The sequence below is a fragment of the Manis pentadactyla genome, chromosome 1 (genome assembly GCF_030020395.1).
Source record: "Manis pentadactyla isolate mManPen7 chromosome 1, mManPen7.hap1, whole genome shotgun sequence".
Taxonomy (NCBI): domain Eukaryota; kingdom Metazoa; phylum Chordata; class Mammalia; order Pholidota; family Manidae; genus Manis; species Manis pentadactyla.
In genome coordinates this window covers 68,094,816-68,121,349 of record NC_080019.1, presented here as the reverse complement: position 1 = coordinate 68,121,349, position 26,534 = coordinate 68,094,816, and the positions used below count along the sequence as shown (strand labels likewise).

At 40.3% G+C, this 26,534-nt stretch overlaps 1 protein-coding gene across 2 annotated transcripts in view; it reads left to right on the top strand.

Annotated features, from left to right (window-relative positions):
* The window catches only part of PCCB (propionyl-CoA carboxylase subunit beta), a 96,302-nt gene that overhangs the window by 45,862 nt on the left and 23,906 nt on the right, over positions 1 to 26,534 (top strand). For both annotated transcript variants that reach the window (XM_036877374.2, XM_036877373.2), the window contains 3 exons: positions 12,644 to 12,752; positions 16,189 to 16,309; positions 17,616 to 17,697. In XM_036877374.2, coding sequence (XP_036733269.2) covers positions 12,644 to 12,752; positions 16,189 to 16,309; positions 17,616 to 17,697 — 312 coding nt within the window. The remainder of the gene's footprint in view (positions 1 to 12,643; positions 12,753 to 16,188; positions 16,310 to 17,615; positions 17,698 to 26,534) is intronic.

Here is a 26,534-nt window from a genome sequence, read left to right as displayed (position 1 = left end):
AGCCTGAGATATGACCGTAGAGTCGGCCCCCGAATCTAAAATTCCTTCAAATACTTTTCCTTGGATCTTAAGTTTAAGAGTGGGGCGTTCTTTAGTAATAGCTTGGATCCAATATAAGTCTGAAGAACCTGGGGTAGAGGAGCCTCGCTGCTTATGAATAGCAGGGTGAGATGTACTTAAAGGGAGGGGGAGCGCCTGCGCAAGGCGCTGACCTTTCATAATGCTGACAGGGCACTGGGGGGCACTAGCAAGAATTTTTATTTCTCCAGTATAGTCATTGTCAACTAAGGAAGGGTGGACAATAAGGCCGTTTATTGTGGTGGAAGCTCGCCCTAAAATTAGAAAATAAATATCTTTGGGAGGTGGGCCATAAATTCCTGTGGAAATAATTGTAATTCCCTCCTCAGGCGTTAATATTGTTGAGGAGGAGGCACAGAGGTCAAGTCCTGCACTCCCGGGTGTGGCCCGATAGAGGGCGGGAGTGCTACAGCTAGGCTGTTCCCCGAGGCCGGCTGAAATGGAATTGGCTGGGGGGCCCGGGGCTGGCCCCTCAGCCCGTTTCCCTGAAAAGGGGGGGTGAAAGGATTTGTGGTACTGTAAAAAGGATTTGTTGGATTGTTACGGCACTCTTTGGCCCAGTGCCGCCCCTTATGGCAGCGAGGGCAAATACCGGGGACTGACCCAACTCTAGGAGGAGGAGCTGTGGTAGGGCATTGGCGAGCGAAATGGCCTGGCTGTCCACATTTAAAGCAGTTACGCATAGGCGGTGCGCCCCTGGGGAAGGAAGGAGGATAAGAAACCGGGGGAGTTTGAACAGCGGCACCTACAGCTAAAAGGGCTTGGACTTTGGATGTAAAAGGATCGACATCTCTACACATTCTCAGCATTTCATCAAGAGTTTTGTCTCGAGTCTTACCGCGGAGGACGGCTCGACATGCCGAATTGGCGTTTTCATAGGCTAGCTGTTTTACAATCTTATCATTGGCAGCCGCGGAACCAAGGGTCCTTTCGGCGGCCTCTAACAGTCTGCTAACAAATTCGCTATAGTCTTCTTGCGAGCTTTGAGTGATCTTAGTTAGAGGAGTGTTAGCAGTCCCGGAAGCAGGAAGTGATATCCAAGCGCCCAAAGCGGCATCTTTCACTTGAGATAAAAGACCAAGGGGAAGGCGCTGCTGCCTGGTTTCAGAGATATATCTGCCCTGTCCCGTAAGCTTATCAAAAGTCCAGGACGCTGTTGGGGAATGAGGGTCTTTTACATTGGCAGCAGCGATGGTCTGACAACGGTCAGCAAAGTCTGCCTTCCAAGTTAAAAACTGACCACGGGTAAGCACAGCCTGGACTATACGCAGCCATTCACCTGGGAGTAAATGTCCTCCTCGAGACAGCGAATCAAGAACAGAAAGGGTAAAAGGGGCATTGGGGCCATAAGCTTTAACGGCCGCGTTCAGCTCTTTTAAGCTTTTGAAATGGATTTTGTGAAATTCTCTAGGGCCATCAGCAGGCTCGGCCGGCTCTGGCTCAGCCTGCTCCTCTCCCTCACTTTCTATTTCCTGAGCAGCAGGGGCGTCTTCGCCGTCGCTTTTAAGATCGCCCTCTTCTGGACTATGTGTTGTGGAGGTGGGGCCAGAGCGGGCGGAGGCTCGGGTAAGAACAGGAAAGAGCAGTTTTTTAGGTTGTTTATTAGGTTTTGTGGCTGTAAGCGGTTTCTTAGAGAGGTCCCTTTGCGAATATAACGCGGGACGAACTGGTTGGGAGACAACTAATTTTTGGAGATGGCAAGTTATTCTTTGTTCTACTATCTGTGCTATTAGGTCTTCAGTGCTGGTAGGGGGGCTAACAGGACCGGGAGCCGGAGGGGGTAGCGGAGGGGCCGACGGGGGCAAAAAGGCCGGGGCGCAAACATTGGGAGGCCGAATAGGGGGAGTGTAAGAGGCTCCTTTCAAAACTGGGGGTGTGTAAGAAGGGAGGTTAAGCGACGGGGCGGCAAGGGGCCAATCTGGGTTGTTATACTTGGCCGCTTCGTCTTCTAGTTCAGCCGCGTCTCCCGGATCTAAAGGCTCGCCATTTTGGCTCTTAGTCACGACTGGAAAAACTTTTTGTGTATCGACAAAGTCCGAATCTCGAGGGAGAGGCGGATAAGTGCAACATTTGGGAGGGGTATCATGGAGGGCACCGAGCAAAGATGGTGTCGGGCTAGGGGAGGGGGATTTAGCCGATTTTGGAGCAGGGGGATCACTCGAAAGAGACAATTTTGAGGCCGCCCGAGATAGGGGGCGGAGGCAATATTCTGCTACTGACAAGAGTTGACGTTTATCAGGGTCAGTGTTTTCAACAATATCTCTGATAAGACCCCAATAGGAAAATACTGAAACAGGAACAGAGTCAGGGCCGTTTTTGATAAGATAATCATTTAAATCTCTACCTACTTTCTGCCATTTTTTAGGATGAATTTCGGGGCCATTAATGATAAACCACGGACAGACTTCATCAACAAAAATAAAAAACTTTACCAAGTCTTTCTTTTTAACTCGAACTCCTCTCTCCCTAAGTGAACTTTTTAGGTCTCTTATGAAGACCGCTTCTTTACTTAATTTAGTTCCCATTTTCTTGTAAGGCGGCCGGTACTCACCAGGGACGACGACCTCCGTGAGCGGCGAAGGGCGTCTCCTATTGTTTCATCAAGAAGGGGTCTGCGCAGACGATATCTCACTCGGGGGTCCGCCTGTGAAGGATCTGCACCTCTGGCCCCACGTTGGGCGCCACTTGTCCCGTCCAGCGGGACCTAGTTATTTGTGGGGACGAGGGAGATCCGACCTGAAAGAAAATGGGGGCGAGAGAAGAGCGAAGGCAAGACAATGTTCTGATCAAGCCTTCAAATTTTATTGTAAGACGGGGGTACATATATACTAATGTTCAGGGGCAGAGTGGGCCATAGGATACTTGTAAGCAGGGGATTGGCTGCACAGCAGGGATGGCGCAGCGAGTTACATTCTGATGGGCATATGATAATGGGGAAGGAGGGGGAGAAGAGTATCTCTTGGCGCGCGCGGGCTTTCTTGTTGGCGCGCGCGGGCTCGCAGCTAATCTCCAGGAAGTGAAGCAGGAACCTCATGAACTGTGGCCATCTTGTTGTCTTTGTGTGGCTCCCAACAGTAGATTGTGTGTTTCTAGGAATTTGTGCATGTAATCTAGGCTATCCAATTTGTTGGTGGAGAATTGTTCACAGTACTTTTATAATCTCTTTATTTCTGTAGAATTGGCAGTAATGTTCCCATTTTCACTTATTATTTTAGTAATTTGAGTCTTTTTTTCTTAGTTTATCTAGCTAAAGATTTGTCAGTTTTGATCTTTTGAAAAATCAACTTTTGGTTTCATTGATTTTTCTCTATTTTTCTATTTTTCACCCATCTCTGTTTGAATCATTTCCTTCTGCTAGCTTTGGGTTTAGTTATTTTTATTTTTTAAAGTTCCTTAAAGTATGTAAAGTTAGACTGAGATCTTTCTTCTTTCTGAGTATAAGTGTTTACAGCTGGAAAGTCCCCTCTTAGCACTGCTTTGGCTGCATCCATTAGTTTTTGTATGTTGTGCTTTCATTTGTCTTGAGATATTTTCTAATTTCCCTTGATTTCATCTTTGACCCCTTGGTTAAGAATGTATTTTCTTAAAATTTTATGTATTTTCCAGTTTTCCTTCTGTTTGTTACTAGTTTCATTCCATTTTGATTGGATAATACTGTTTATATGATTTCAACCTTTTTAAGTCAAGACTTGTTTTATTATATACTGAACATATAGTCTATCATATATAGTACTTTTGTCTAGTTTACCAATCAGATTCCAGTTTGGTTCATTGTCTCAATAATGTCCTTTGTAGCATTTTTGTTCTCCAGTACAGGATCCATTTTGAGATCACATATTTGTCACATTAATCTACTTTAATTGGGAAAAACTCCTCAGACTTACTTTGCATGATACATTTTTTAAAGTCTGCAAAGCAAATTATCTTATATATTGTTCTTTAGTTTGATTTTATCTGATGTTTCCTCTTATTAGATTCAGAGGAGGTATCCCAGCCTTTCTACCTCATAAGTAATGTATTCTGCTCAGATTATCACATCTAGAAACAAATGATGTTGATCTGCCCCTTAATGGTAGTATTAATTTGATCACTGTTCCAGGTGTTGTCTGGTTTCTCTACTGTGCAGTTACTGTTTTCACCTTTGTAACTGCTAAGTATTCATTGGGGAGATACTTTGAGACCATGCAAGTATTCTGTTCTGCATTGCACTTTTTCTCCTTGATTTTAGCATCTATTAATGATTCTCATCTGAACCAGTTTTTACAAAATTATTTGGCAGCTCCATCACTTTATATTAGTTGGCATTTTACTCCAAGGAAGAACCCTGCTTTCTTGGGCATTTGTTTATTTCAACTTTTAATATAAATATGGGTTCATGATTTCCTATTTTACGTAATGGTTTATAATCCATTTATATCATTATTTATTTTACTGAATTGTCCTTTACTTAGCTAGTCTCTTCAAGCTGGTTTCTATGCCCTTTTGATATAAGAGTCAGTGTGAAATGTGTAAGTTATGGGTAGTGTGTTTTAGGTTTTTTTATTTTTTATAAATTTTGGTATCATTATTGTACAATTACATGAGCAACATTACAGTTACTAGACTCCCCCCATCACCAAGTCCCCCACATACCCCATTAAAGTCACTATCCATCAGCTTGGTAAGATGCTATAGAATCACTACTTGTCTTCTCTGTGCTGTACAGCCTTCCCCATGCCCCCACCCCTACATTATGTGTGCTAATCGTAATGCCCCCCTTTCCCCCTTATCCCTCCCTTCCCACCCATCCTCTCCAGTCGCTTTCCCTTTGGTAAATGTTAGTCCGTTCTTGGAGTCTGTGAGTCTGCTGCTATTTTGTTCCTTCATTTTTGCTTTGTTTTTATACTCCACAAATGAATGAAGTCATTTGGTACTTGTCTTTCTCCACCTGGCTTATTTCACTGAGCATAATATCCTCTAGCTCCATCCATGTTGTTGCAAATGGTAGGATTTATTTTCTTCTTATGTCTGAATAATATTCCATTGCGTATTGTACCACATCTTCTTTATCCATTCATTTACTGATGGACACTTAGGTTGCTTCCATTTCTTGGCTATTGTAAATAGTTGTGCGATAAACATAGGAGTGCATGTCTTTTTGAAATTTGAATCCTGCATTCTTAGGGTAAATTCCTAGGAGTGGAATTCCTGGGTCAAATGGTATTTCTATTTTGAGTTTTATGAGGAACCTCCATACTGCTTTTTACAATGGTTGAACTAATTTACATTCCCACCAGCAGTGTAGGAGGGTTCCCCTTTCTCCACATCCTTGCTAACATTTGTTGTTGTTTGTCTTTTGGATGGTGGCCATCCTAACAAAATCATCCCAGCACACTTGGCCCAGCAGGCTGGTAATCTTAAGGAACTTCAGGTGCCCTAACCCCCTGGGTGGCAGCGCAACTCCGAAGGCTCTCAAGGCGATAATCAGCCTGCCGTTTATTGATCTATTGTAGTTTGAGTTTTTACACATTTATATAGCCATGAAGCCATGAGCACAGTCAAGATAATGAACATAGCCATTATCCCCAAAAGTTTCCTCATGTATCTTTGTTAATCCATCCTTCCCTATCTTCTAACCCTGTCTCTAGGAAACCATTCATCTGCCTTCTATTGCAGTAAATTAATTTGTATTTACTAGAATGTTATATAATCAGAATCATAGAAAAAAGACATTTTTCATTACAAAATATGTACAAAAATATGCATTTAAAATTTCTTTGGCAGAAGGGGGCTGGCTTTTTTCACTTGGGATAATTATTTTGAGATTTATGTGTTGAACATTGGGTTATTTCCAGTTTTTTTTCCCTTGCACATCAAAATGAATAATTTTAATGAATTAAAAAATATCAAATGTATGGAAATCCTTGATCTACAGAAAAAGAAAATGTATTGAGAGCATTTAAGATGGGTCTTAAATCAACTCCTTATTTTAAAAACTGGTAATGAAAGGTAAAGAATTAAGCCATTGTCCTCTATTCCCAGAATTGATCTTGAGGAATTTTTAATTTTATTGCATATGATTTTATTTTGGCTTAGTGTGTGAATCTTCTTATTTTTGAGATGTATCCTAATTAGGAGGAAAATCATAATATCACTAAGCACCTTAAAGTATTTTGATATAAAAATGGTTTAAAATTTTTTATTGATGTGTCACTGATACACAATCTTACATTCGATTCAAATGTACAGCACAGTGGTTCAACAGTTACCCATATTATTAAATTCTCACCCCCTCTAGTGCGGTTACTGTCTGTCAACATACAAAGATGTTACAGAATCATTCTCCATGATCGCTCTATTACCACCCCTGTGACCAACTTATATTGTGGTTGCGAATTATTGTGTACCTTATTCCCCTCCCCCTCCTTATCCACCTGCTTTAACCCCTCCTCCTTGGTAATCACTAGTCCCTTCTTAGTGTCTTTGAGTCTACTGCTGTTTTGTTACTTCTGTTTTGCTTTGTTTTTATTTTCTACAAATAAATGAAATCATATAGTATTTGTCTTTCTCTGCCTGGCTTATTTCACTTAGCATAATAACCTCTAAATCCATTCATGCTGTTGCAAATGGGAAGCTTTCTTTTTATGGCTGAAAAATACTCCATTGTATATATGTACCATATCTTCTTTATCCATTCATCTATTGATGGACACTTAGGTGGCTTCCATATCTTGGCTATTGCTAACAGTGTGGTGATAAAGATAGGGGTGTATTTATCTTTTTGAATCATGGATTTTTGTTTCCTTTGGGTAAATTCCTAGGAGTGGAATTGCTGGGTCAAATGGTATTACTATTTTTAGTTTTTTGAGGAACCTCCATTTTGATTTCCATAGCAGTTGTACCAATTTGCAGTGTCACCAACAGTGTAGGAGAGTTCCTATTTCTCCACATTCTTGCTGGCATTTGTTGTTTTTTGTCTTTTGGATAGTGGCCATTCTAACTGGTGTGAAGTGGTATCTCTTTGTGGTTTTAATTTGCATTCCATGATGATTAGCAATGTGGAACATCTTTCCATGTGCCTGTTGGCCATTTGTGTATCTTCTTTGGAGAAGTGTCTGTTCAGGTCCTCTGCCCATTTCTTGATCAGATTATTGGTTTATTTTGGTGTTGAGGCTTATGAGTACTTTATATATTTTGAATGATAACCCCTTATCAGATATAAGTTGTTAACCCCTTATCAGATATAAGTTGTTTACGAATATATTTTCCCATACTGTAGGGTATCTTTTTGTTCTGCTAATGGTGTCCTTTGCTGTATAGAAGCTTTTTAGTTTGATGTAGGTCACTTTTTATTTTGTTTCCCTTGCCTGAGGAGATGTGTCCATGAAAAAATTGGTCATGCTTATATTCAAGAGATTTTTGCCTATATTTTCTTCTAAGAATTTTATGGTTTCATGACTTCCATTTAGGTGTTTGATCCAGTTTGAGTTTACTTTTGTGTATGAGGTTAGATAATCTAGTTTCATTCTCTTGCATGTAGCTGTCCAGTTTTCCCAACACCAGTTGTTGAAGAGGCTGTCTTTTCCCCATTCTATATTCATGGCTCCTTTATCATGTATTAATTGACCATATATGGTTGGGTTTATATCTGGGCTCTCTATTCTGTTCCATTGATCTATGGATCTGTTCTTGTGCCACTAACATACTGTTTTGATTATTATAGCTTTGTAGCATAGCTCAAAGTTAGGGAGTGTAATAACCCCAGCTTTGTTCTTCTTTCTCAAGATTGCCTTGGCTATTTGGGGTCTTTTGTGGTTTCATATGAATTTTAGGATTATTTGTTCTAGTTCATCAAAAAATGTTGGTATTTTGATAGGGATTGCATTGAATCTGCAAATTGCTTTGGGCAGGATGGCCATTTTGACAATATTAATTCTTTCTATTCATGAGCATGGGCTAGATATCCTTTTATTGTTGTCTTTAATTTCTTTCAGGAGTGTCTTATAGTTTTCCAAGTATAGGTCTTTCATCTCCTCGGTTAGGTATATTTCTAGGTATTTTATCTTTTCAATGCAGTTGTAAAAGGAGTTGTTTTCCTGATTTCTCTTTCTGCTAGCTCATTGTTAGTATATGGGAATGCAACAAATTTATGTGTATTAATTTTGTAGCCTGCAGCTTTGCTGAATCCAGTTATTCTCATAGTTTTATGGTGGAGTCTTTAGGGCTTTATGTATAATATCATGTCATCTGCAAATAGTGACAGTTTAACTTCTTCCTTACCAACTTTGAAGGCTTTTTTCTTTGTCTGATATAAGTACTCCTACTCCTGCTTTTTCCTCCCTATTATTTGCATAAAATTTCTTTTTCCGTCCCTTCTCTTTCAATCTGTTTATATCTTTGGGTCTGAAATTAATCTCTTGTAGGCAGCATATAGATGTATCTTGTTCTTTATTCATTCTGCCACTCTGTCTTTTGATTGGTGCATTCAGTCCATTTATATTTAAGGTAATTATTGACGGGGATGTACTTAGTGCAATTTTATTGTTTTCTGGTTGTTTTTATAGTTCCTTTCTTCCTCTTATATTCTTGTTATTTGATGGTTTTCTTTATCGGTGCATTTGGATTTCTCTTTAATTTTTTTGTGTATCTGTGGCTTTAGTTTTATGGTTACCAAAGGTTCAAGGATAACTTCTTTACTATATAAGAGTATATATTAGGTTGTTGATCGCTCTCTTTCAAACACAGTGTTAAAGTACTTTTTTTCTTCTTCTTCCTTCTCACTTTATGTAGTAGATGTCATAATCTTCACTTTTTGTGTATCCTTTGAGTCTGTGTATAGTTGATTTTGCTTCTGTTTTGTTTTAATTTCGTATTTGCTTGGTAATTTATTGGTCTACTACCTTTACTGTGGTTTTATTTTCACTGGTGAAAACTGTTTAGCCTTATGAACATTTCCATCTACAGTAGTCCCTTTAACATATCCTTTAATTTAGATGTTATAAATTCTTTGAGTCTTTGTTTATCTGGAAATTGTTTAATCCCTGCTTCAAATTTAAATGATAATTTTGCTGGGTAGAGGATTCTTGGCTGAAAGTCCTGTTTCAGTACATTAAGTCTTTCATGCTGCTCCCGTCTGGCCTGTAAAGTTTCTGCTGAGAAGTCTGTCTGATGGGATTTCCTTTATAAGTAATCTTTTTTCTCTCTCAGGCTATTTTCAGTTCTCCTTATCCTTAATCTTTGCTAGTTTAATTATTATATGTCTTGGTGTTGTCTTACTGGGGTTCCTTTTGTTAGGGGTTCTCTGTACTTCCATGATTTGAGTGTCTTATTTCCTTTCCTAGATTGGGGAAGTTTTCAACAATTATTTCCTCAAAGAGACGTCTATCCCTTTCTCTGTCTCTCCTCTCCCTCTGGTGCCCCTGTTATGCAAATATTGTTTCATTTGGTTAGGTCACATAGATCCCTTAGAGTCTTTCATTCCTAGAGATCCTTTTTTTCTCTGTTCCTCAGCCTTCATGTTGTTTCTGTTCTCTGATTTTCATCTTATTGTCTACTCTACTTGCAGCAACCTAGTATTCATTCCCTGCATTGTATGTTTCATTTCTGATACTATATTCTTCAGCTCTGAGTGGTTCTTTTTCAACTCTTCTCTTTGTTCAAGTCCTCCCTGAGATCTTCAATACTTTTCTTCAGATCTATGAGCATATTTATGACTTTTACTTTGAAATCTTTATCATGAAGATTGGAGATTCCATTTCATTTAGTCCTCTTTCTGGTGTCTTGTCTTGTAGTTCTGTTTGGAACATATTCCTCTGCCTCCTCATTTTGTCAGGGTTTCTGTGTTTCTTCCTTTGTATTACATGGCTCTGCTGTGCTTCCTGTCCTAGAGAGTAATAGCTTTATGAAGGAGGTGTCCTGTGGTGCCCAGAGGCTCAAGACTCTTTACTCTCCAGTGCCTGGTTCTACTTTGTGGGAGCCCCAGTTGCTTTTGCTGTGCAGTGGGTGGGACTGCCTTTCTGTCTGCTGGTAGTGGTCTGAGTCTGCAGTGCTGGCAGTTTTCTTCAGCTGCCTTTGTGATCAGAGCAGAGGCCTCTGCTGGGATTGCTGTGGGCAGGGCTGCCCTCTGCCTGCCCTACAGCGATGGTGGAGCTGCAGGGTTAATGGGGTGGGCTGGGCTGTTGCACAGCTCTTGGGCCTGGCTGAAAACGCAGCATGGGACTTTTCCCCCTGGGGGGAGCAACGAACTCTTGGATCTGGATCCTGCAGGCACCTCCCCATTCAGACTGAGACTGAGCCGTGAAAGCTGGGAGAGTCTCACGTTGCCTGCCTTGCAGCAAAGTCTGATGCTGCTGCTGGGCCGAGTAGGTCGGCTCCTAGGCACTGCGCTCAAGGAGACACCTTGGGGCTGAGTTGCCAGTGAGGAGCATGGTGTGTCTGGGGCTCCTGAGATTTCCTGAACTGTTGGGCCAAGGGAAGGCTGGAGAGGTATCTCCCACTTGCTCTTTCTTCTGAGGAGAGAGCTCCATCCAGCTCTTGCCCCTCTGGCACCTGTCCTGCTGGCAAATCTTTCAAACTGCTGTTTCTGCTTTGGGTCTCAGCACTGGTAGGACATGCCTGTCCTCCACAAGCGGCTGGAGTCTCAGCCTCCCCGAGTGTTTACCCGTCCCTGTTGTCCAACCCCACGAGTCCTCAGGACCCAGCATATTGTGGACTTGCACTCCCAGAGGATATCTCCACACCAGGTGTGCAGAGTTCTTAGGCTCCTGCCTTTCTGGACTCTTTTCCTTTTCCTCCTGCCTGTGGGCTGGGGTCAGGGAAGGGCTTGGGTCCCACCCAATGGTGGCTCTGTCTCTTACCCCTTCTCTGTGCAGTCTTCTCTTCTTCTCCAGATGTGGGTGGTCCGTTCTGCAGACTTCAGGTTGTTTTCAGGTTTAGTTCTATTTGCTGTAGTTTCTTTGGTTGTGTGTTTGTGGGAGGAGGTTTTGCCTTGCCTTCCTACTCTGCCACCTTTTCTCTGCCCTATGTTTCCAACAGTGTTATTTATAAGTGTGTAGAGGGGGATTTTGCAGCTAGAACTAGAAGGATTTCATACCAAGGAGGTGTAAAATAAAGACTGATACAGCACACATAATAGTCTAAGGACTAATTTCCTTAGTTTATAAAAACAACTATCCAATAGAAAAATGGGCAAAGAGTATGAACAGTTAGCTTACTACAGGTGGCTGTTTTAGGGTAGTTACTGCAGAATTCCTTGTTTTAGCAAAGTACTTGAAACAACCTAAATGACCATCAATAAGTGCCAGTTAAATAAATCATGATACATATCCCACTATACTGATATGGAATAATTTTTAAGAAGTTTCAGAGTTGTATATGTATGATACTGTGCTATAAAGAAAATAAGAGGACAAATATATGCCATATTAATGTTCATACAAGTTCAATTATGTTCTTATATGGATGTATTTATAAGGATAGAGAGATCGACAGTGGTTGCCTTTGGGTAGGGAAATGGGAGACCTAAAAATAAAGGCTGGGATGTAGACTTGTTTTCCATTGTGTCCTGTTTAAAAAACTTTTTTTTTTTTCCAGTGTGACTTTAAATTAGCAATGAAAATATAAAAGCTTGGCACCCTCTAATTAGTCTATAGGCACACACCTGATCATCTATATTTACCCTCTTACAGCACTAAACTATGTTTTCTACCTTTATATTGCATCTACCTACCACTTCAGCATTTTATTAAAAAATAATAATAATAATAATAAGGGAGAAATGTGGGATTCACATATAAACCAAGTATATAAATCAAATGAATAATCATAATTGACCTGATTGTTTATAGTTCATGATGCGTGATCAAAACCGAAAGTTTCTGTGATGACTGCCCTTGCACTGTTCACCATGTAACTTATTCACTATGTAAGAACTTGTTCACCATGTAAGAACTTGTTTGTTATGCTTCAGAAGATTGGAGACTGTTGAGAATTAGGCTTGGGGTTGATTAATGATTGTGCATTGAGTCCCCTATACAGAATTTTATTGTTGTTAACAACCATATGATCAATAAATGTGAGAGGTTCCCTCTCAAAAAAAAAAAAAAAAGCTTGGCAACCTCTCAAAACACCAAAGCATTGGCATTGATTATCATTGTTTCCAAATGACTTCACTTAGAGCGGCTGGTTAATTTTGGACAAGCTGTATACTGTCACAGTGCCTTGGTTTCCTCATCTATAAATGGGGTGATAATAGAACCTAGGTTTTAATGACACAGTCCTATAAAGTGCTTACAAAAATGCTTGGTGCACAGCAAGCTCTGAATAAGGGCTATCTGTTCAACAGATGAATGACCCTGAAATGGCCATACTGTAAGTCATTTTATGAGATAGAACCATGCAATGAAGATTTTTAGATAGTGAGACAGCGAAAACTTGGGTCTTTAGTTTGGATAGGCATCTTTGAGCTGCATCCTAACCAGGTTCAGCTACCATGTCACTGTCTTCTCTGCATCTGTCGTTTCAGCTATGTAAAAGGCCCCATCTAGCTCTGGTGCTAAGATTGATTCTTTTGGAATTCTGATTTCAGGACACCTCTTACCTGTTCATCACTGGTCCTGATGTTGTGAAGTCTGTCACCAACGAGGACGTTACCCAGGAGGAACTTGGTGGTGCCAGGACCCATACCACCATGTCAGGTTAGAGGGTCTGAGGCTCACGTCACTGTTTTCAAATACTGAGAAGAGGGCCAAAGAGAATGGTTACGATGTTTTATAAATGCAACTTAATTGACAGAATTTGGAAAGACCATAGTATGGTGTATTGACTACAGGTATAATAATAAAGATGTGTTTAGTATTTTAAATTTGTTGGAATAAATAACAGGCTATTATTAATGCTTTCATATTCTTTAAAAATTTTAAAGGTATCTGGAATGGTTGTTGTAAGATGTGTGATTTATATGTATGCAGTTGAGCCCATTAAAAAAATTTTATTGCTTGACTTTCTTTTACTCCAAAGTGGTGTATGTCTTGGAGTAGATGGTGTTTTACCTGTCACCATTGGTCAGATGCAGTTGTAAAGGAAGGGTCATGGCCCACATGTTCACCAACTTCCTCATAGCTCGTCACTCTTTTGGGGTATGTGCCCCCCACTGTGCTGAGTTCAGAATGTATAAAGATCATTTTTTGCTTTGGTGTTGAAACAAAAAAGTTACTGTTTATAAGCATACATGGAATTGCAAGTAGGGCATGAATCTGATGTTAGTGAAGACATTTATTGTTGAAGCAAAGATTGGAATTCTGAATTTTCTTGGAAAAAGACACCAAGTTGTGAAAGCATTGCCCACCATAACAAGCAGTGTAATGAAGACAGGAGAAATTGCCTCTTCGAAAGATGTCTAAGCAATGAGAGGATAGTGTGACTGATTTATGCACTGCATTAGACTGTGGTTAAGATACTGGGTTGTCATTATCGGCATTTCTTTCTTAGTGTACATATAATAGAAGTGTGTCTTACTATCATTTAAGGCTTAGATTTTATAAAATATGGTTTTAAAAGAAAAAGAGCTCTTGAATCCCTGCCCCCCCACCACATAAAAATTATTCCTCCCCCATCTCAGTTGGCATCAACCTCGACTCATTCCTTTCCCTCCCCACCAGCTCCGTTCAGCTCCATCTCCAGCACACATCTAAATCGGACCGCCTCTTGTCATTGACTCCTCACAATTTGTCATCACACTCTTGTCTCAGGGCTTAGTAAGAGCAGTTTTTCTTTCTTACTGGGATATAAAATAATGTTGAGTCTTCATGGCATCTTAGATTTGATGAAGTATTCTATTTTTTCCTGATTTCAATAATACACGTTTGTAGTAGACAATTTAGAAAATACAGGAATAAAAATGACTAGAAATTCCATCATCCACTGATTTTCACGACTCATGTTTAGGTTATATACCCTTGCAGTCTTTTCATGCAGATAGGTATGAATATACATACACGTACTCAAACATAGGTGCATAATACTCTTTTGTAGCCCTTTTTTCACTTGACAGCTTAAAATAATGAATGTCTGCCTGTGACATTAAATTTCTGCAGCATAATTTTAGTTTTAAAGGTGACAGTTGGTGTTCTTGCTGAGCCTGAGGCTCTTTGATGGGCCATGTCTGACGTGCGTAGCTTTATATCTGCAGAGCGTGACCCAGAAGATACTGTATACATATTTTTCCTTTTTTCTCTTTCTCTTTTTTTTTGGTAACAGCTTTATTGAGAGATAGTTCATATATTATACACGTGTGAAATACTATTTAAAGTACAGTTCAATGGTTTTAGTATAGTCAGTGTTGTTCAGCTATCACTATAATTAATTTTAGAACATTTTCAGCACCCCAAAAAGAAAACCTGTATCTGAGAGCATTTGTTCCCCATTTCTCCCCCAATACTCTAGCTCTAGACAATCACTAATTTATTTTCTGTTTCTATGGATTTGTCTGTTCTGGGTATATATGGATATATAAGTGGAATCAAACAAGAGGTGTTTTTTTGTGACAGGTTTCTTTTAGTTAGCCTAGTATTTTTAAGGTTTATCCATGTTATGGCATGAATGAGTACCTTAATCCTTTTTATTGCTGGATAATGTTTTGGGGTATGGATATACCACATTTTGTTTATCTGTTGATCAGTTAAACATTTGGATTGTTTCCACTTCTTGGCTGTCATGAATATACTGCTATAAACATTCATGTCTAAGTTTTTTTGTGGACATGTTTTTGTTTCCCTTGGGTATATACCTAGAATGGAATTTCTGAGTCAAATGGTAACTTTGTCTAGTTTTTTGAGGAATTGCTATGCTGTCCTCCAAAGTGGCTGTACCAATTCATAAATATTTCTTGAATGAAAGAATCCTGTTATGTTGAAAATGCTTTTTATTCATTCAGCAAATACTGGGTGCCTGTGTGTGAACCATTATTCTATGTACTAGAAATACATTTTTGAAAGAAAGAAAGAAAAAAATCCTTGCCTATTTGTGACTTATATTCAGCAGAGGAGATACACAACAAACAATAAACCTTATAAATAAGAATCTTACATAGGATGATAGAAGGTAATATATGTCATGGAAAAAGTGGAACAGTGTAAAGGGGTTGGGATTGTTGCAGTTATAAAAGGGTGGTCAGGGCAGGCAGGCCTCACTGTGAGGGTAACAGCGGAGCAGATTTGAGGACATTAACTGCATGAATATCTAGAGGAGAAGCACTGCAGGCAGAGGGAATAGCTTATACAAAGGTGCAGAGGAAGGAGAGTGGCTGGCATGTTCCGTGAACAGCAAGGAAGGTGGTTGGAGTAGAAACATGACACAGTTTGTCTTACAGAGCTCAGTTTAGCTGTGGTGTGGAGAGACTGTAGAGGCACAGTGGAAGCAGGGAGCCTGCTGGGGTGAACCTGGGAGAGCTGGCCCTACTCTCTCGGTTATGTCTGTGGCCCTGTTCGGTTGTGTGAGTTGAGTGTTCTGGAGGAATGATGGCTGATTTCTCACTAGGGCCAGGCAGTTTCCCTCCTTCCCTTCTTTCCTCTCACCATTGCTGAGTGCCAGGACATTATGTACCAGCCAGTATTCTTTTTTAAATTATCCAGCTTTATTGAGAGAGATCTGACATAATCAGGCGTTATTCTTGATGTGGTACTGTGGTGGTAAGATGGGCCTGGTCTCTGTGCTGTTGGAGCTGATCTCCTAGGGGCGATGTCAGGCAGTAAACAAGGGAATGGATGGAAGGCACTTCAGGGAAAAGTGTGAAGAGAACCCCCCTACCCCCCTGCAATGGGAATGGCAAGTGTGGGGTGTGGGGAAGGGCATGCTCTAGACAGGGGCCAGGGAAAGCCTCTGAGTAGGTGGTGTTAGAGAAAAGATCTGAATAAAGAAAGGACTGACTCTGGCAGGGGTGTGGATTCAGAGCAGAGGGAACAAGCTGCATGAGCTGAAGATCAGCGTGAAGGTGTGCGGCATTCCATCCTCAGGGGAGGACAGAGCTGTTAGCCGGTCTGCTGCACACCTGCCCTGGAATGGGCAGGTGGGCACGAAGCAGCATCCGGGGGCTGACAGCTACCCTGGCCCATTATATGCTCCCTGTTTTCTCAGGTGTTGCCCACAGAGCTTTTGAAAATGATGTTGATGCCTTGTGTAATCTCCGGGAGTTCTTCAACTACCTGCCCCTCAGCAGTGAGGACCCGGCTCCTATCCGCGAATGCCATGACCCTAGGTGAGTTGCCGGCTGGAGCACCTTCTCTCATTTTGTAGGTTAGCTTGGTCCTCTCTGTCCCTGCTGCCCTGGCAAGAACTTCAGGGTCTTTTTCCCTTTTGGGCAGCTTGGAGTAGATTGTGGTGGGGAGTCATTGTGGCTCTCAGGTGTGGGCATGGTGGTGACATGTCTGACTACAGCAAAGAAAGATCTCGTATTTATTCACTCTTTTCCTCTGTAATACCTGATAAATAGCTTAGGAGTAAAGAGTGACGAAAAAACCTGCTTTCTCAGAATCTTGATTTGTCCAGAATTGGACATGGAACTTTCTTTGTCTTGGCATGAAATAATGTGAAATGGTTCAGACAGCATACCCTCTAGGAAGTGTGCTTGTGCACACCTGGTGGCTGGGGGCTGGGGCAGTCCTGGGGGAGGGTGTGTTGCTAGCCACCTAGTGAACACCTTTTCTTTTTGCTATTGGGGCTGCTGCCTGACCTGGGGAGGCACCACAGGGTAAGCCAGAGGCCCAGCTGAGGAACTGTTGCTTTAGACCTGTGGTTGCTTTCTTCTTTTTGCTTCTGCTTCAATTTTTAGGCATTCAGTTGGCTTGGACTTTCTTCTGCAGAAGGTATTTAGAATTGTATCCCCTGGGAAAAAGCCATTTTTAGACACTGCCCTACGGGGTGGACCTGGGCTCCCACCTAAGGGGTGCCATTGGGGCCAAGGAGTGGACTCTGGCTTGGGCTTCTTGCTCAGCCCCTTGCAGGACACAGTGGAGGGACAGCCCTGTGTGACTGGTTAGTCCTCAGTGATGCTGCCCACCAGGGTCCTGCAGTTTTTTTAAAGGAGCTCTAGTAAGTTTACTTTCCAGTAGAGAGCTTAACCCCAGTGATTTCATCAGAACTCTCTTTGCATTTCCAAGTTTTCTTTTTAATGTCTCAGGAAGTTAGACTGGGACCTTCCAGAATAGTGTCTTTTTGCCACAATATGCTGCAGTACCGCACACAGTACCCAGAACAGAGGAGTTATTCAGACAGACAGGAGGTATTCGGAGAGGATAAATAAAGGAACCACATTCAGGGGAATAAGCCCATTTTTTCCTCTCTAAATGAAAACAAAGATGTTTTGGGTTAATATCAAGCTCAGGTTGAGTTTAATATGGTGGTAACAAAGGAATGCATCTTTAGGGACTGCCTTGCAAGCCCTGCAGTCACTGAATCAACCCAGGACCCATGATGTGTCTCTCCCACCTGCGATCCACAGAGATCCACAGAAAGCAACTGACTCTTGGAATGCTGATTGTATCTGCTTCTTTTTCTATCCAAAGTGACCGTCTGGTTCCTGAGCTTGACACAATTGTCCCTTTGGAATCTACCAAAGCCTACAACATGGTGGACATCATACACTCTGTAAGTGCTGCATCTGCCCGTCCTGTCTGTGCTGACTCAGCCATGTCCGTGGGCATTGTTTCTTTGGCTAGTGAGGAAGGCCTAGACACACAGGCATTAACATCGGCAACATGCGCAGAGAATGCAGAAACCACAGGTCCAGGGGCCACCAAGTAGTGCGTTCTGGGAAGATGTAGTGGCTGGCTCTGATGGACTTCCGGGTGGAGGAACCAGTTGGGCTGGTAGAGCTCAGGTTTTCAGGTGGCACTCTGCGGTGCATAGAGAAGGGCCATGTCCCCAGAGTCTGGAGTTGAGGCCAGAGTGGCTCTTTGTTAGGCATCTTTGTTTGGAGCCTTATGCTCAGAGGGCATTCGTCTTTCCAAAGAAAGGAGATACATTGTGTTCTATGACAAGGGGGAGGGACACACGTCTGTGTGTGTGTAAGTCTGGAGTCATTTATACTTTTTCCCCAGTGTAGCAGATTCCTAGGTCACTAAGTGAAGAGGACAGTGGTGGGGCAAACTGTGGGTGTCTGTCTGGCCATTGTCTTCCTTACACACTCATCTGCACACTGTGCTCTTAGCAGGCCTTGTGTAAAGGAATGCTGATGGCTCTGTAGACATAGCTTCTCCTGGAGCTCTGGCTTGTGCAGTAACCTGTTCCTTCTTCTGGGCTCTGGGGAGCCAGTGTGAGTTAGCAGCCATGGCCAGACTGTGCCCCACTCAGTGCTGGATTCTGTAGCCTAGTAAGCACTGTAATAACCTTCTACTGTCATGCCCTCTCTCTGACCTCAGCCTGCAATACTCTACACCCTCACTTTGTCCCTGTCCCTCTGCCTTTACCTCTCCTCCTTGACTCTCCAGCCCTCAATTTTTCCATTCCTCTGGAGCCCTCGGCCCCTTCTGGCCTCTGCCTTCTTGGTTTGCCCAGCTTGGACTCTGCCATTCTGTCAGATATTAAGGGCCAGGCACTGTTCTCAGGGCTGGTGCTAAATGACACTGTGATGGACAAAATCCCTGCCTCAGGGACCTCACGTTGGGTGAAATACATAGAGAGCAAAAGCATATACATCACGGGAAGATTTAGATCCAAAAAATACTATGAAGAAGATAAAAGAGGGTCTCTGTCATCAGCACCCCTGATTCTTTTCTTGCCCTGTAGGGCTCCAGCCCCCATTCAGGGCTGCAGTCATCCATCCACATGCTGCCTACGGTGCCTGGGGCTGCTGGAAGAGAGACCCAGAGCCCAGCTCTAGCCGAGGATGGGCCCTCTGGCTTGAATATGTCCTGCGAGCCTCCCCTCAGTGCCTGTTTTTATAATCTTCACTTTCCTTAAGGCCTGATCCAACCCCTCACTTCCTTCTCCAGTCCCCACTCTGATCAGGTGACAGCATAAATCAGTTTTTCTTGTTTTTAGATATTATATACATGGAATCATAGTATATGGTCTTACTGTGTCTGGCTTCTTTCACTCAGCATTGTTTGTGAGATTTGTCCGTGTTGTTGCATGTTGTTCTTGTTGGTATCCTTACACTTTTGTATAAGCAGACTAGTTTACCCACTATCAGTGGGCATTTGGGTACTTTCTAATTTGGGGCTATTATGAATAGTTCTGAAATGAACATTCTATTATGTAATTTTTTTGATAAGTAAATAACACATTTTTGTTGAATCCATACCTAGGTGTGAAAGTCCCATGTCATAGGGTATGCCTACATGTAGCTTTAGTAGATACTGCCAGAGGGTTTTCAAAGGGGTTAAACCAGTTTTCACTCCCACCAGCAGCATAGGAAGGAAGGGTCCAGTTCCTTCACGTCCTCACTGCTTGGCCAGTGCCATGCTGTTTTAATCACTGAGAGTTTATGAGAACGCTTGCACGTCAGGTAGCTATCGTTCCTCTTGATGATTCTTTTTTTGGAGTTTTCTTGACTGGTCTTTGCTTGTTTATTTTTCCATAAGAACTTTAGGGTCAGTTTGTCTTGTGTTAGGGTGGAGGGGTTAGAAGTAGGGAATCCTGTTGTTTTTATTGCTGTCCTGTTAAATTTTTTTTTTTTTTTTCTGAGTCAACCTCTTTATTTTAATTATTTATTTATTTTTTTAGATAATTATTTTTTATTGAAGGGTAGTTGATGCACAGTATTACATTACATTAGTTTCAAGTGTACAACACAGTGATAAAACATTTATATACATAATTCTAGGTTCCAGCTATCACCCTACCAAGCTGTTACAATATCTTGACTATATTCCTTATGCTATACATTACATCCCGGTTACTTATTTATTTTACCATTGGAAGTCTGTCCTTTTTTTTTTTTTTTTTTTTTTGTGAGGGCATCTCTCATATTTATTGATCAAATGGTTGTTAACAACAATAAAATTCTGTATAGGGGAGTCAATGCTCAATGCACAATCTTTAATCCACCCCAAGCCTAATTTTCGTCAGTCTCCAATCTTCTGAGGCATAACAAACAAGTTCTTACATGGAGAACAAATTCTTACATAGTGAATAAGTTCTTACATGGTGAACAGTACAAGGGCAGTCATCACAGAAACCTTCGGTTTTGCTCATGCATTATGAACTATAAACAGTCAGTTCAAATATGAATACTCATTTGGTTTTTATACTTGATTTATATGTGGATACCACATTTCTCTCTTATTATTATTATTTTTAATAAAATGCTGAAGTGGTAGGTAGATACAAGATAAAGGTAGAAAACATAGTTTAGTGTTGTAAGAGAGCAAATGTAGATGATCAGGTGTGTGCCTGTAGACTATGTGTTAATCCAAGCTAGACATGGGCAATAAAACATCCACGTATGCAGAAGATTTCTCTCAGAACAGGGGGGGTGAGGTTCTAAGCCTCACCTCTGTTGATCCCCAATTTCTCACCTGATGGCCCCCCTGCGACTGTGCCTGTCTTAGGTTGTTCCTCCCTTGAGGAATCTTACCCGTCTCTGGCTAACCAGTCATCTTCCGGAGCCATACAGGGAAATGTGAAGTTGGTAAGTGAGAGGGAAGCCTTATTGTTTGAAAAGGTTAGCTTTTTACTTCTTTGCATATTTATGCCCTGTGGCTTCTATGCCCAGCATTTGTCTTGAGGTATCTTTACCACTTGGAAGAATTATGATACTTGGTAAATTTGATATGAGGCACGAATTCTATTTAAGGGTTGTAATTAGGAAGGAAGAAGAAAAGCTATAGAAGTAGAAGGCGGTGTCCTGTTAAATTTATGAGCTAAATTGGGAGAATTGATATCATTATGAGTCTGAAACTGTCTAAAAGCATAGTTGGTATCTCTGCTGCCGTATACTTTTTTCCTTCTGGGGATTGTTTTAAAGGTATCCTTGTGTAGGTTGTTCACATATAAGTTTATTTCTAAGTGTCTAATCTTTTTATTGTAAAATGGGTCTTTTCTGTCTTCTGTTTTTTAGATTTATATGAAAGCTATTGGTTCTGTTTATCAACTTTATATCCTGTTACCTATTAAGTTCTCTTATTTGTAATAGTTTTTTATTGTTAATTCTTTTGGGTTTTTCAAGTGTACTAGTATAGCATCTACGTATACTTCTACCTTTTCCTCTCCAATTTTGTCATTTCTTTTGTCTGGTAGTTCTGTCACTACCTCCATGTTTTATAAAATGTATTGATGAGTAATGGTAGAGTGGGCATCTTTGTCTTTTTCCTAACTTTAGAGAGACTGCCATTAGCGTTGCCTAATTTTGTATCATTTTCTCATGTAAGAAAGCCACCACTGCTTCCTATTTTAATTTTTGTTGTTTACTTTTTTACCCCCCAATCAGGATGGATGCTGAATATTATTAAACCTTTTCAGGATTTATGGAGATGTTCATGTGGTTTTTTTCTAAATCTACTAATATGTCTTAATAGGTTTCCTAATATTGAACTATTCTTATTCCTGAAGTAAATCCTGCCTGTTACATGATGTTGATATCTTATTTTGAATTTTTGTATCACTAACATGTGATGTTAGTAGATGTGTTTTTTTGTGTGTGTTATCTTTAAATTGTTTTGCTGTCAGTGTTGTTCTTGCTTCATGTACTCATTTGCTAGGGATGCCATAGTAACAATACCACAGACTGGATGGGTTACCCAACAGAAATGAGTTTTCTCACAATTCTGGAGGCTGCAAGTCTAAGATCAAGGTTCCAGCAGGGTAGGTTTCTGGTCAGCTGCTTTCTTCTGCAGGCAGCTGCTGTCTTGTGTCCTGATGTGGTCTTTCTTCTCTGTGCACATGGGGAAAGAAATCTCTGGTGTCTGTTCCTTCTCTAATAAGGATACTAGTCCTACCAGATCAGGGCCCTGGTCTTATGACCTCATTTAACCTTAATGATTTCCTTAAAGGCTCCATCTCCTAATAAAGTCACATTGAAGGGACTGGGGGGTAGATACAGTTCAGTTCAGATAGCATCATAAAGAGAATTTGAGAGTTTTTTTTCCATGCTTTGGAACAATTTAAATAATATTGAGATTTTCTAATCTTTAAAGATTTGGTAGAAATTCTCCTGTGAAATTGTCAAAGTCTTGTGCTTTTTTGTGGGGGAGGAGTGGCTTTTTGATAACTTACTCTGTTCTTTAATTTTACTATGTCTCCAAACTTCGCTGGGTCAGTTTTGATAACTTTTTTTTTCTATGATCTGCTTTTTTTCTAGGTTTTCAATTTTATCTGCACAAGGTTGTGCACAGTGATCTCACAAGATTAGTGACATCTATTTCAGTGGTTTTCTTGACAGGTATTTTGTTGATGTATTTTAGAGAATGAATTGTTTAACTTTTTCTTTTTTAAGGCTCACTATTTTCTTCTTTTATATTCTTTTTCTACTTTCTTTCAGTTTATCATCTTGTCTTTCCCCCTAAATTTCTGAGCTAGAAGTTTAATACATATGTTTTCTTCCTTTGATTTTGATACTGTATCTATAGGATTATGTAAAGGACATGATCAAATAGCCAATATCTAACTGCAGGGGAGGCTGGGAAACATGACAGCCATCTGCCCATCATTTTTGTTACAGCGGTAAAAATGAGAGCTAGATTTTTGGTGGATCCTTAGCAGTCTATGCCTTATTTTCTTAGTGCTTTTAAAACAAAAACAAATATTATCTACAAAAACATGACCAGTGAAATGTCTGTCTTTTCCCTTTCCTTTTTCCTATCAGTTGTCCTTCTCAGAGGTAACTGCTCTTAAGTTTCTAGTTTATCTCCCCAGAAAATTTACTTATATTCCAAACACATATCCATTACCTTTGTCTCAAAAAAGGTTGCATTACACACCCTCTCACACCTTTCTCTTTTTTCACTTTATTTTCCTATCATGGATAGCATACAGATTTACCTTATTCATTGTAGTGACTGTATAAGTACTCCACTGTATGGATGGAACATTAGTTCAACATTACCCTACTGATAGAACATTTAGATCCTTTATAGTTTTTGCTGTTACAAGCAGTGCTCAGCAAATGTGTGTGTATGTGTGTGTGTGTGTGTGTGTGTGTGTATTAGTGTATTAGTATATTTTTGAGACTATCCATCAGATCAGAACCCAACAATGAAATTTTGTCAGTATGAATATTAAAAAATAATTTCTGGGTAATTGAGGTAATGATGATCTCCTAAATCCAAAATACTCTATACATATCCTCTGAAAACTATAGGTCAACAAGAACAGATAATACTACCATTCGCTTGCCGTTAGCATAATGGAAGATGGGAAACTACGGACTTCAAATATCAAAAGTAAAAAATACCACTTTCTAATAGGACTCTTTCTTGAGTTCTCACTATAAGTGCCTGTGAGAAACTGCACAAAGAAAGGGAATTTAGGAAAAAATCACTTTCAAGAAGAGGAAGTTCAATGTGAGAGTGAAAATAATGGTAAAGAGTCCTGTTAGGTCAGACTAGTGACTTCAGGGATAGACCTTAAACATGCCCATAGGAATCAAGGCAGTTGTAGAAATGCATTGCTTCTGGGATAGAAAAGATTAAAAAGGAAGGGAGAGGAACCCTTGGAAACTGTGACATGAGGGAAAAATGAAGACGTAAATTTGTGTGTTTGCAAGATTAAAAAAAAATGGAGGACATACTACTCCTTTCCCTGCCACCTTCTTAATATCAATACACCATAAACTAAATGGCAACTTGTTATACTTCCAGAGGAGGGTGCTCTTGAACTGGGAATCTTGTTTGCCATCTCAAACTGCCAACACTGTCCACAAAATACAGAGGTACAGGTAGATGTAAACTTACTAAAATAAGAAAACATGAGAAGCAGTATGGAGGTTCCCCAAAAAACTCAAAATAGAAATGCCATTTGACCTAGGAATTCCACTCCTAGGAATTTGCCCTAAGAATGCAGGAGCCCAGTTTCAAAAAGACATATATACCCCTATGTTTATTGCAGCACTATTTACAGTAGCTAAGAATTGGAAGCAACCTAAGTGTCCATCAGTAGATGAATGGATAAAGAAGATGTGGTACAATAAACAATGGAATATTTTCAGCCGTAAGAAGAAAATAAATCCTACCATTTGCAACAACATGGATGGAGCTAGAGGGTATTATGCTCAGTGAAATAAGCCAGGTGGAGAATAACAAGTATCAAGTGATTTCACTCATGTGTGGAGTATAAGAACAAAGCAAAAACTGAAGGAACAAAACAGCAGCAGAATCACAGAACCCAAGAATGGACTAACAGTTACCAAAGGGCAGGGGACTGGGGAGGAGGGGTGGGAAGGGAGGGGTAAGGGGGAAAAAGGGGCATCATGATTAGCACACATAATGTGTGGGGTGGGTAGCACAGGGAAGGCAGTACAGCACAGAGAAGACGGGTAGTGACTCTATAGCATCTTACTTTAAATTAAAGTAATTTAAATTAAATTAAAGTAATTTAGATTAAAGTGGGGTAGGGGGATGATTGCATATTAGACATGAAGAAAGAATTACAAGGTGCTCTATATGGAGAATGTATTTGAAATTTAATAAGGAATATTGAAGAAAAATAGAAAAATAACGAAGAAATTGAAGATAAAGAAAGAGGTAAAAAAATATTAGAAAAAAATGACAAAAGTGGAAAATAGGCAAAGAAGACCAGATAATTGGAGTGTCTAAAGAAGGAAAACCAAGAACAGAATTAATATTTAAAACTGTAATCTAAGGAAACATGCCATAATAAAATTAACACACAGAGCTACATAATGAAGAGCCTGCTAAGCACCTGGGAAAATTAACTTAGAGTGATCAAACTTGAGTAAATATCCATAATAAAATAAATATCCTCAGGGTGTTGAGGCCAAAAGATCAAATAACTTACAAGGATAAGAGGATTAGAGTAGCATTAGAATTCTCAAAAGCAGGATACAAAACAAGGCAACAATAAAGAAGCACTTTCAGGAGACTTAAGGAAATAGGATGGGACTAAGGATTGTGTATCTGGCCAAACTGATGTTTAGGTGTTAAAACTAAGGAAAACCAGTTTTAAATATTCAAGAACTGAGGGAATTCCTTGTTTCTAGGCTCTTTTAAGGAAGATGAGCTTCATCTAACAAAGACATGACTGAAGAAATTTCAGCAAAAGGATTGATGATGTTTATTTATAATTCTAAAACTAAAACAAGGCTGGGATTAAGGTTGTGGAACAATGTATAAATGCCATATTTTAGTTGCAGAAAAAGTACAACTGAAAAATGGGAGAAGAAAGAGGGAAATAGTATAACAGATTAAGTTCAATGATTGTGAGTCAACCGCCTTAGAAATAGACAACCCACTTAGTCTGTTTCTGTAACATTTTATTAAGGGTATTAAAAAAGTATTACGAAGGTAACTGCTGGACCAAAAATGTAGACCTTCAATAAATAACAATATAAAACATACCGTATAAATAGCAAATGTAACATACTCCATAATTATAAAATGGTAGTAAAAATAAGCCATTTATATGGAGGTTCCTCAGAATGCTCAAAATAGAAATACCATTTGACCCAGGAATTCCACTTCTAGGAATTTACCCTAAGAATGCAGCAGCCCAGTTTGAAAAAGACAGATGCACCCCTACGTTTATCACTCCACTATTTACAATAGCCAAGGTATGGAAGCAACCTAAATGTCCATCAGTAGATGAATGGATAAAGAAGATGTGGTACATATACACAATGGAATATTACTCAGCCATAAGAAGAAAACAAATCCTACCATTTGCAACAACATGGATGGAGCTAGAGGGTATTATGCTCAGTGAAATAAGCCAGGCAGAGAAAGACAAGTACCAAATGATTTCACTCATATGTGGAGTATAAGAACAAAGGAAAACTGAAGAACAAAACAGCAGCAGAAGCACAGAACCCAAGAATGGACTAACAGTTACCAAAGGGAAAGGGACTGGGGAGGATGGGTGGGAAGGGAGGGATAAGGGTAGGGAAAAAGAAAGGGGGCTTTACGATTAGCATGTATAGTGCGTGGGGGGCACGGGGAGGGCTGTGCAACAGAGAGAAGACAAGTAGTGATTTTACAGCATCGTACTACACAGATGGACAGTGACTGAAGGAGTATGTGGGGGGGACTTGGTGATGGGGGGAACCTAGTAAACATAATGTTCTTTCTGTAATTGTAGATTAATGATACCAAAATAAAAAAAAATAAGCCATTTATATTTTGGTATAACATATTTACTAAACTCATTTATCTCATTTATTGGAAGAAAAAGGTTAAATTTGTCTCATAAAGCAAGACGAACTATATGTGGTATTAAGGAGACAAAAGTAATTCAGGAAGTTTACACATAAAGGGTGGGCAAATTATACCAGGACAATGGAAACAACATCCCAGTGTTTGTGATCCTAATAT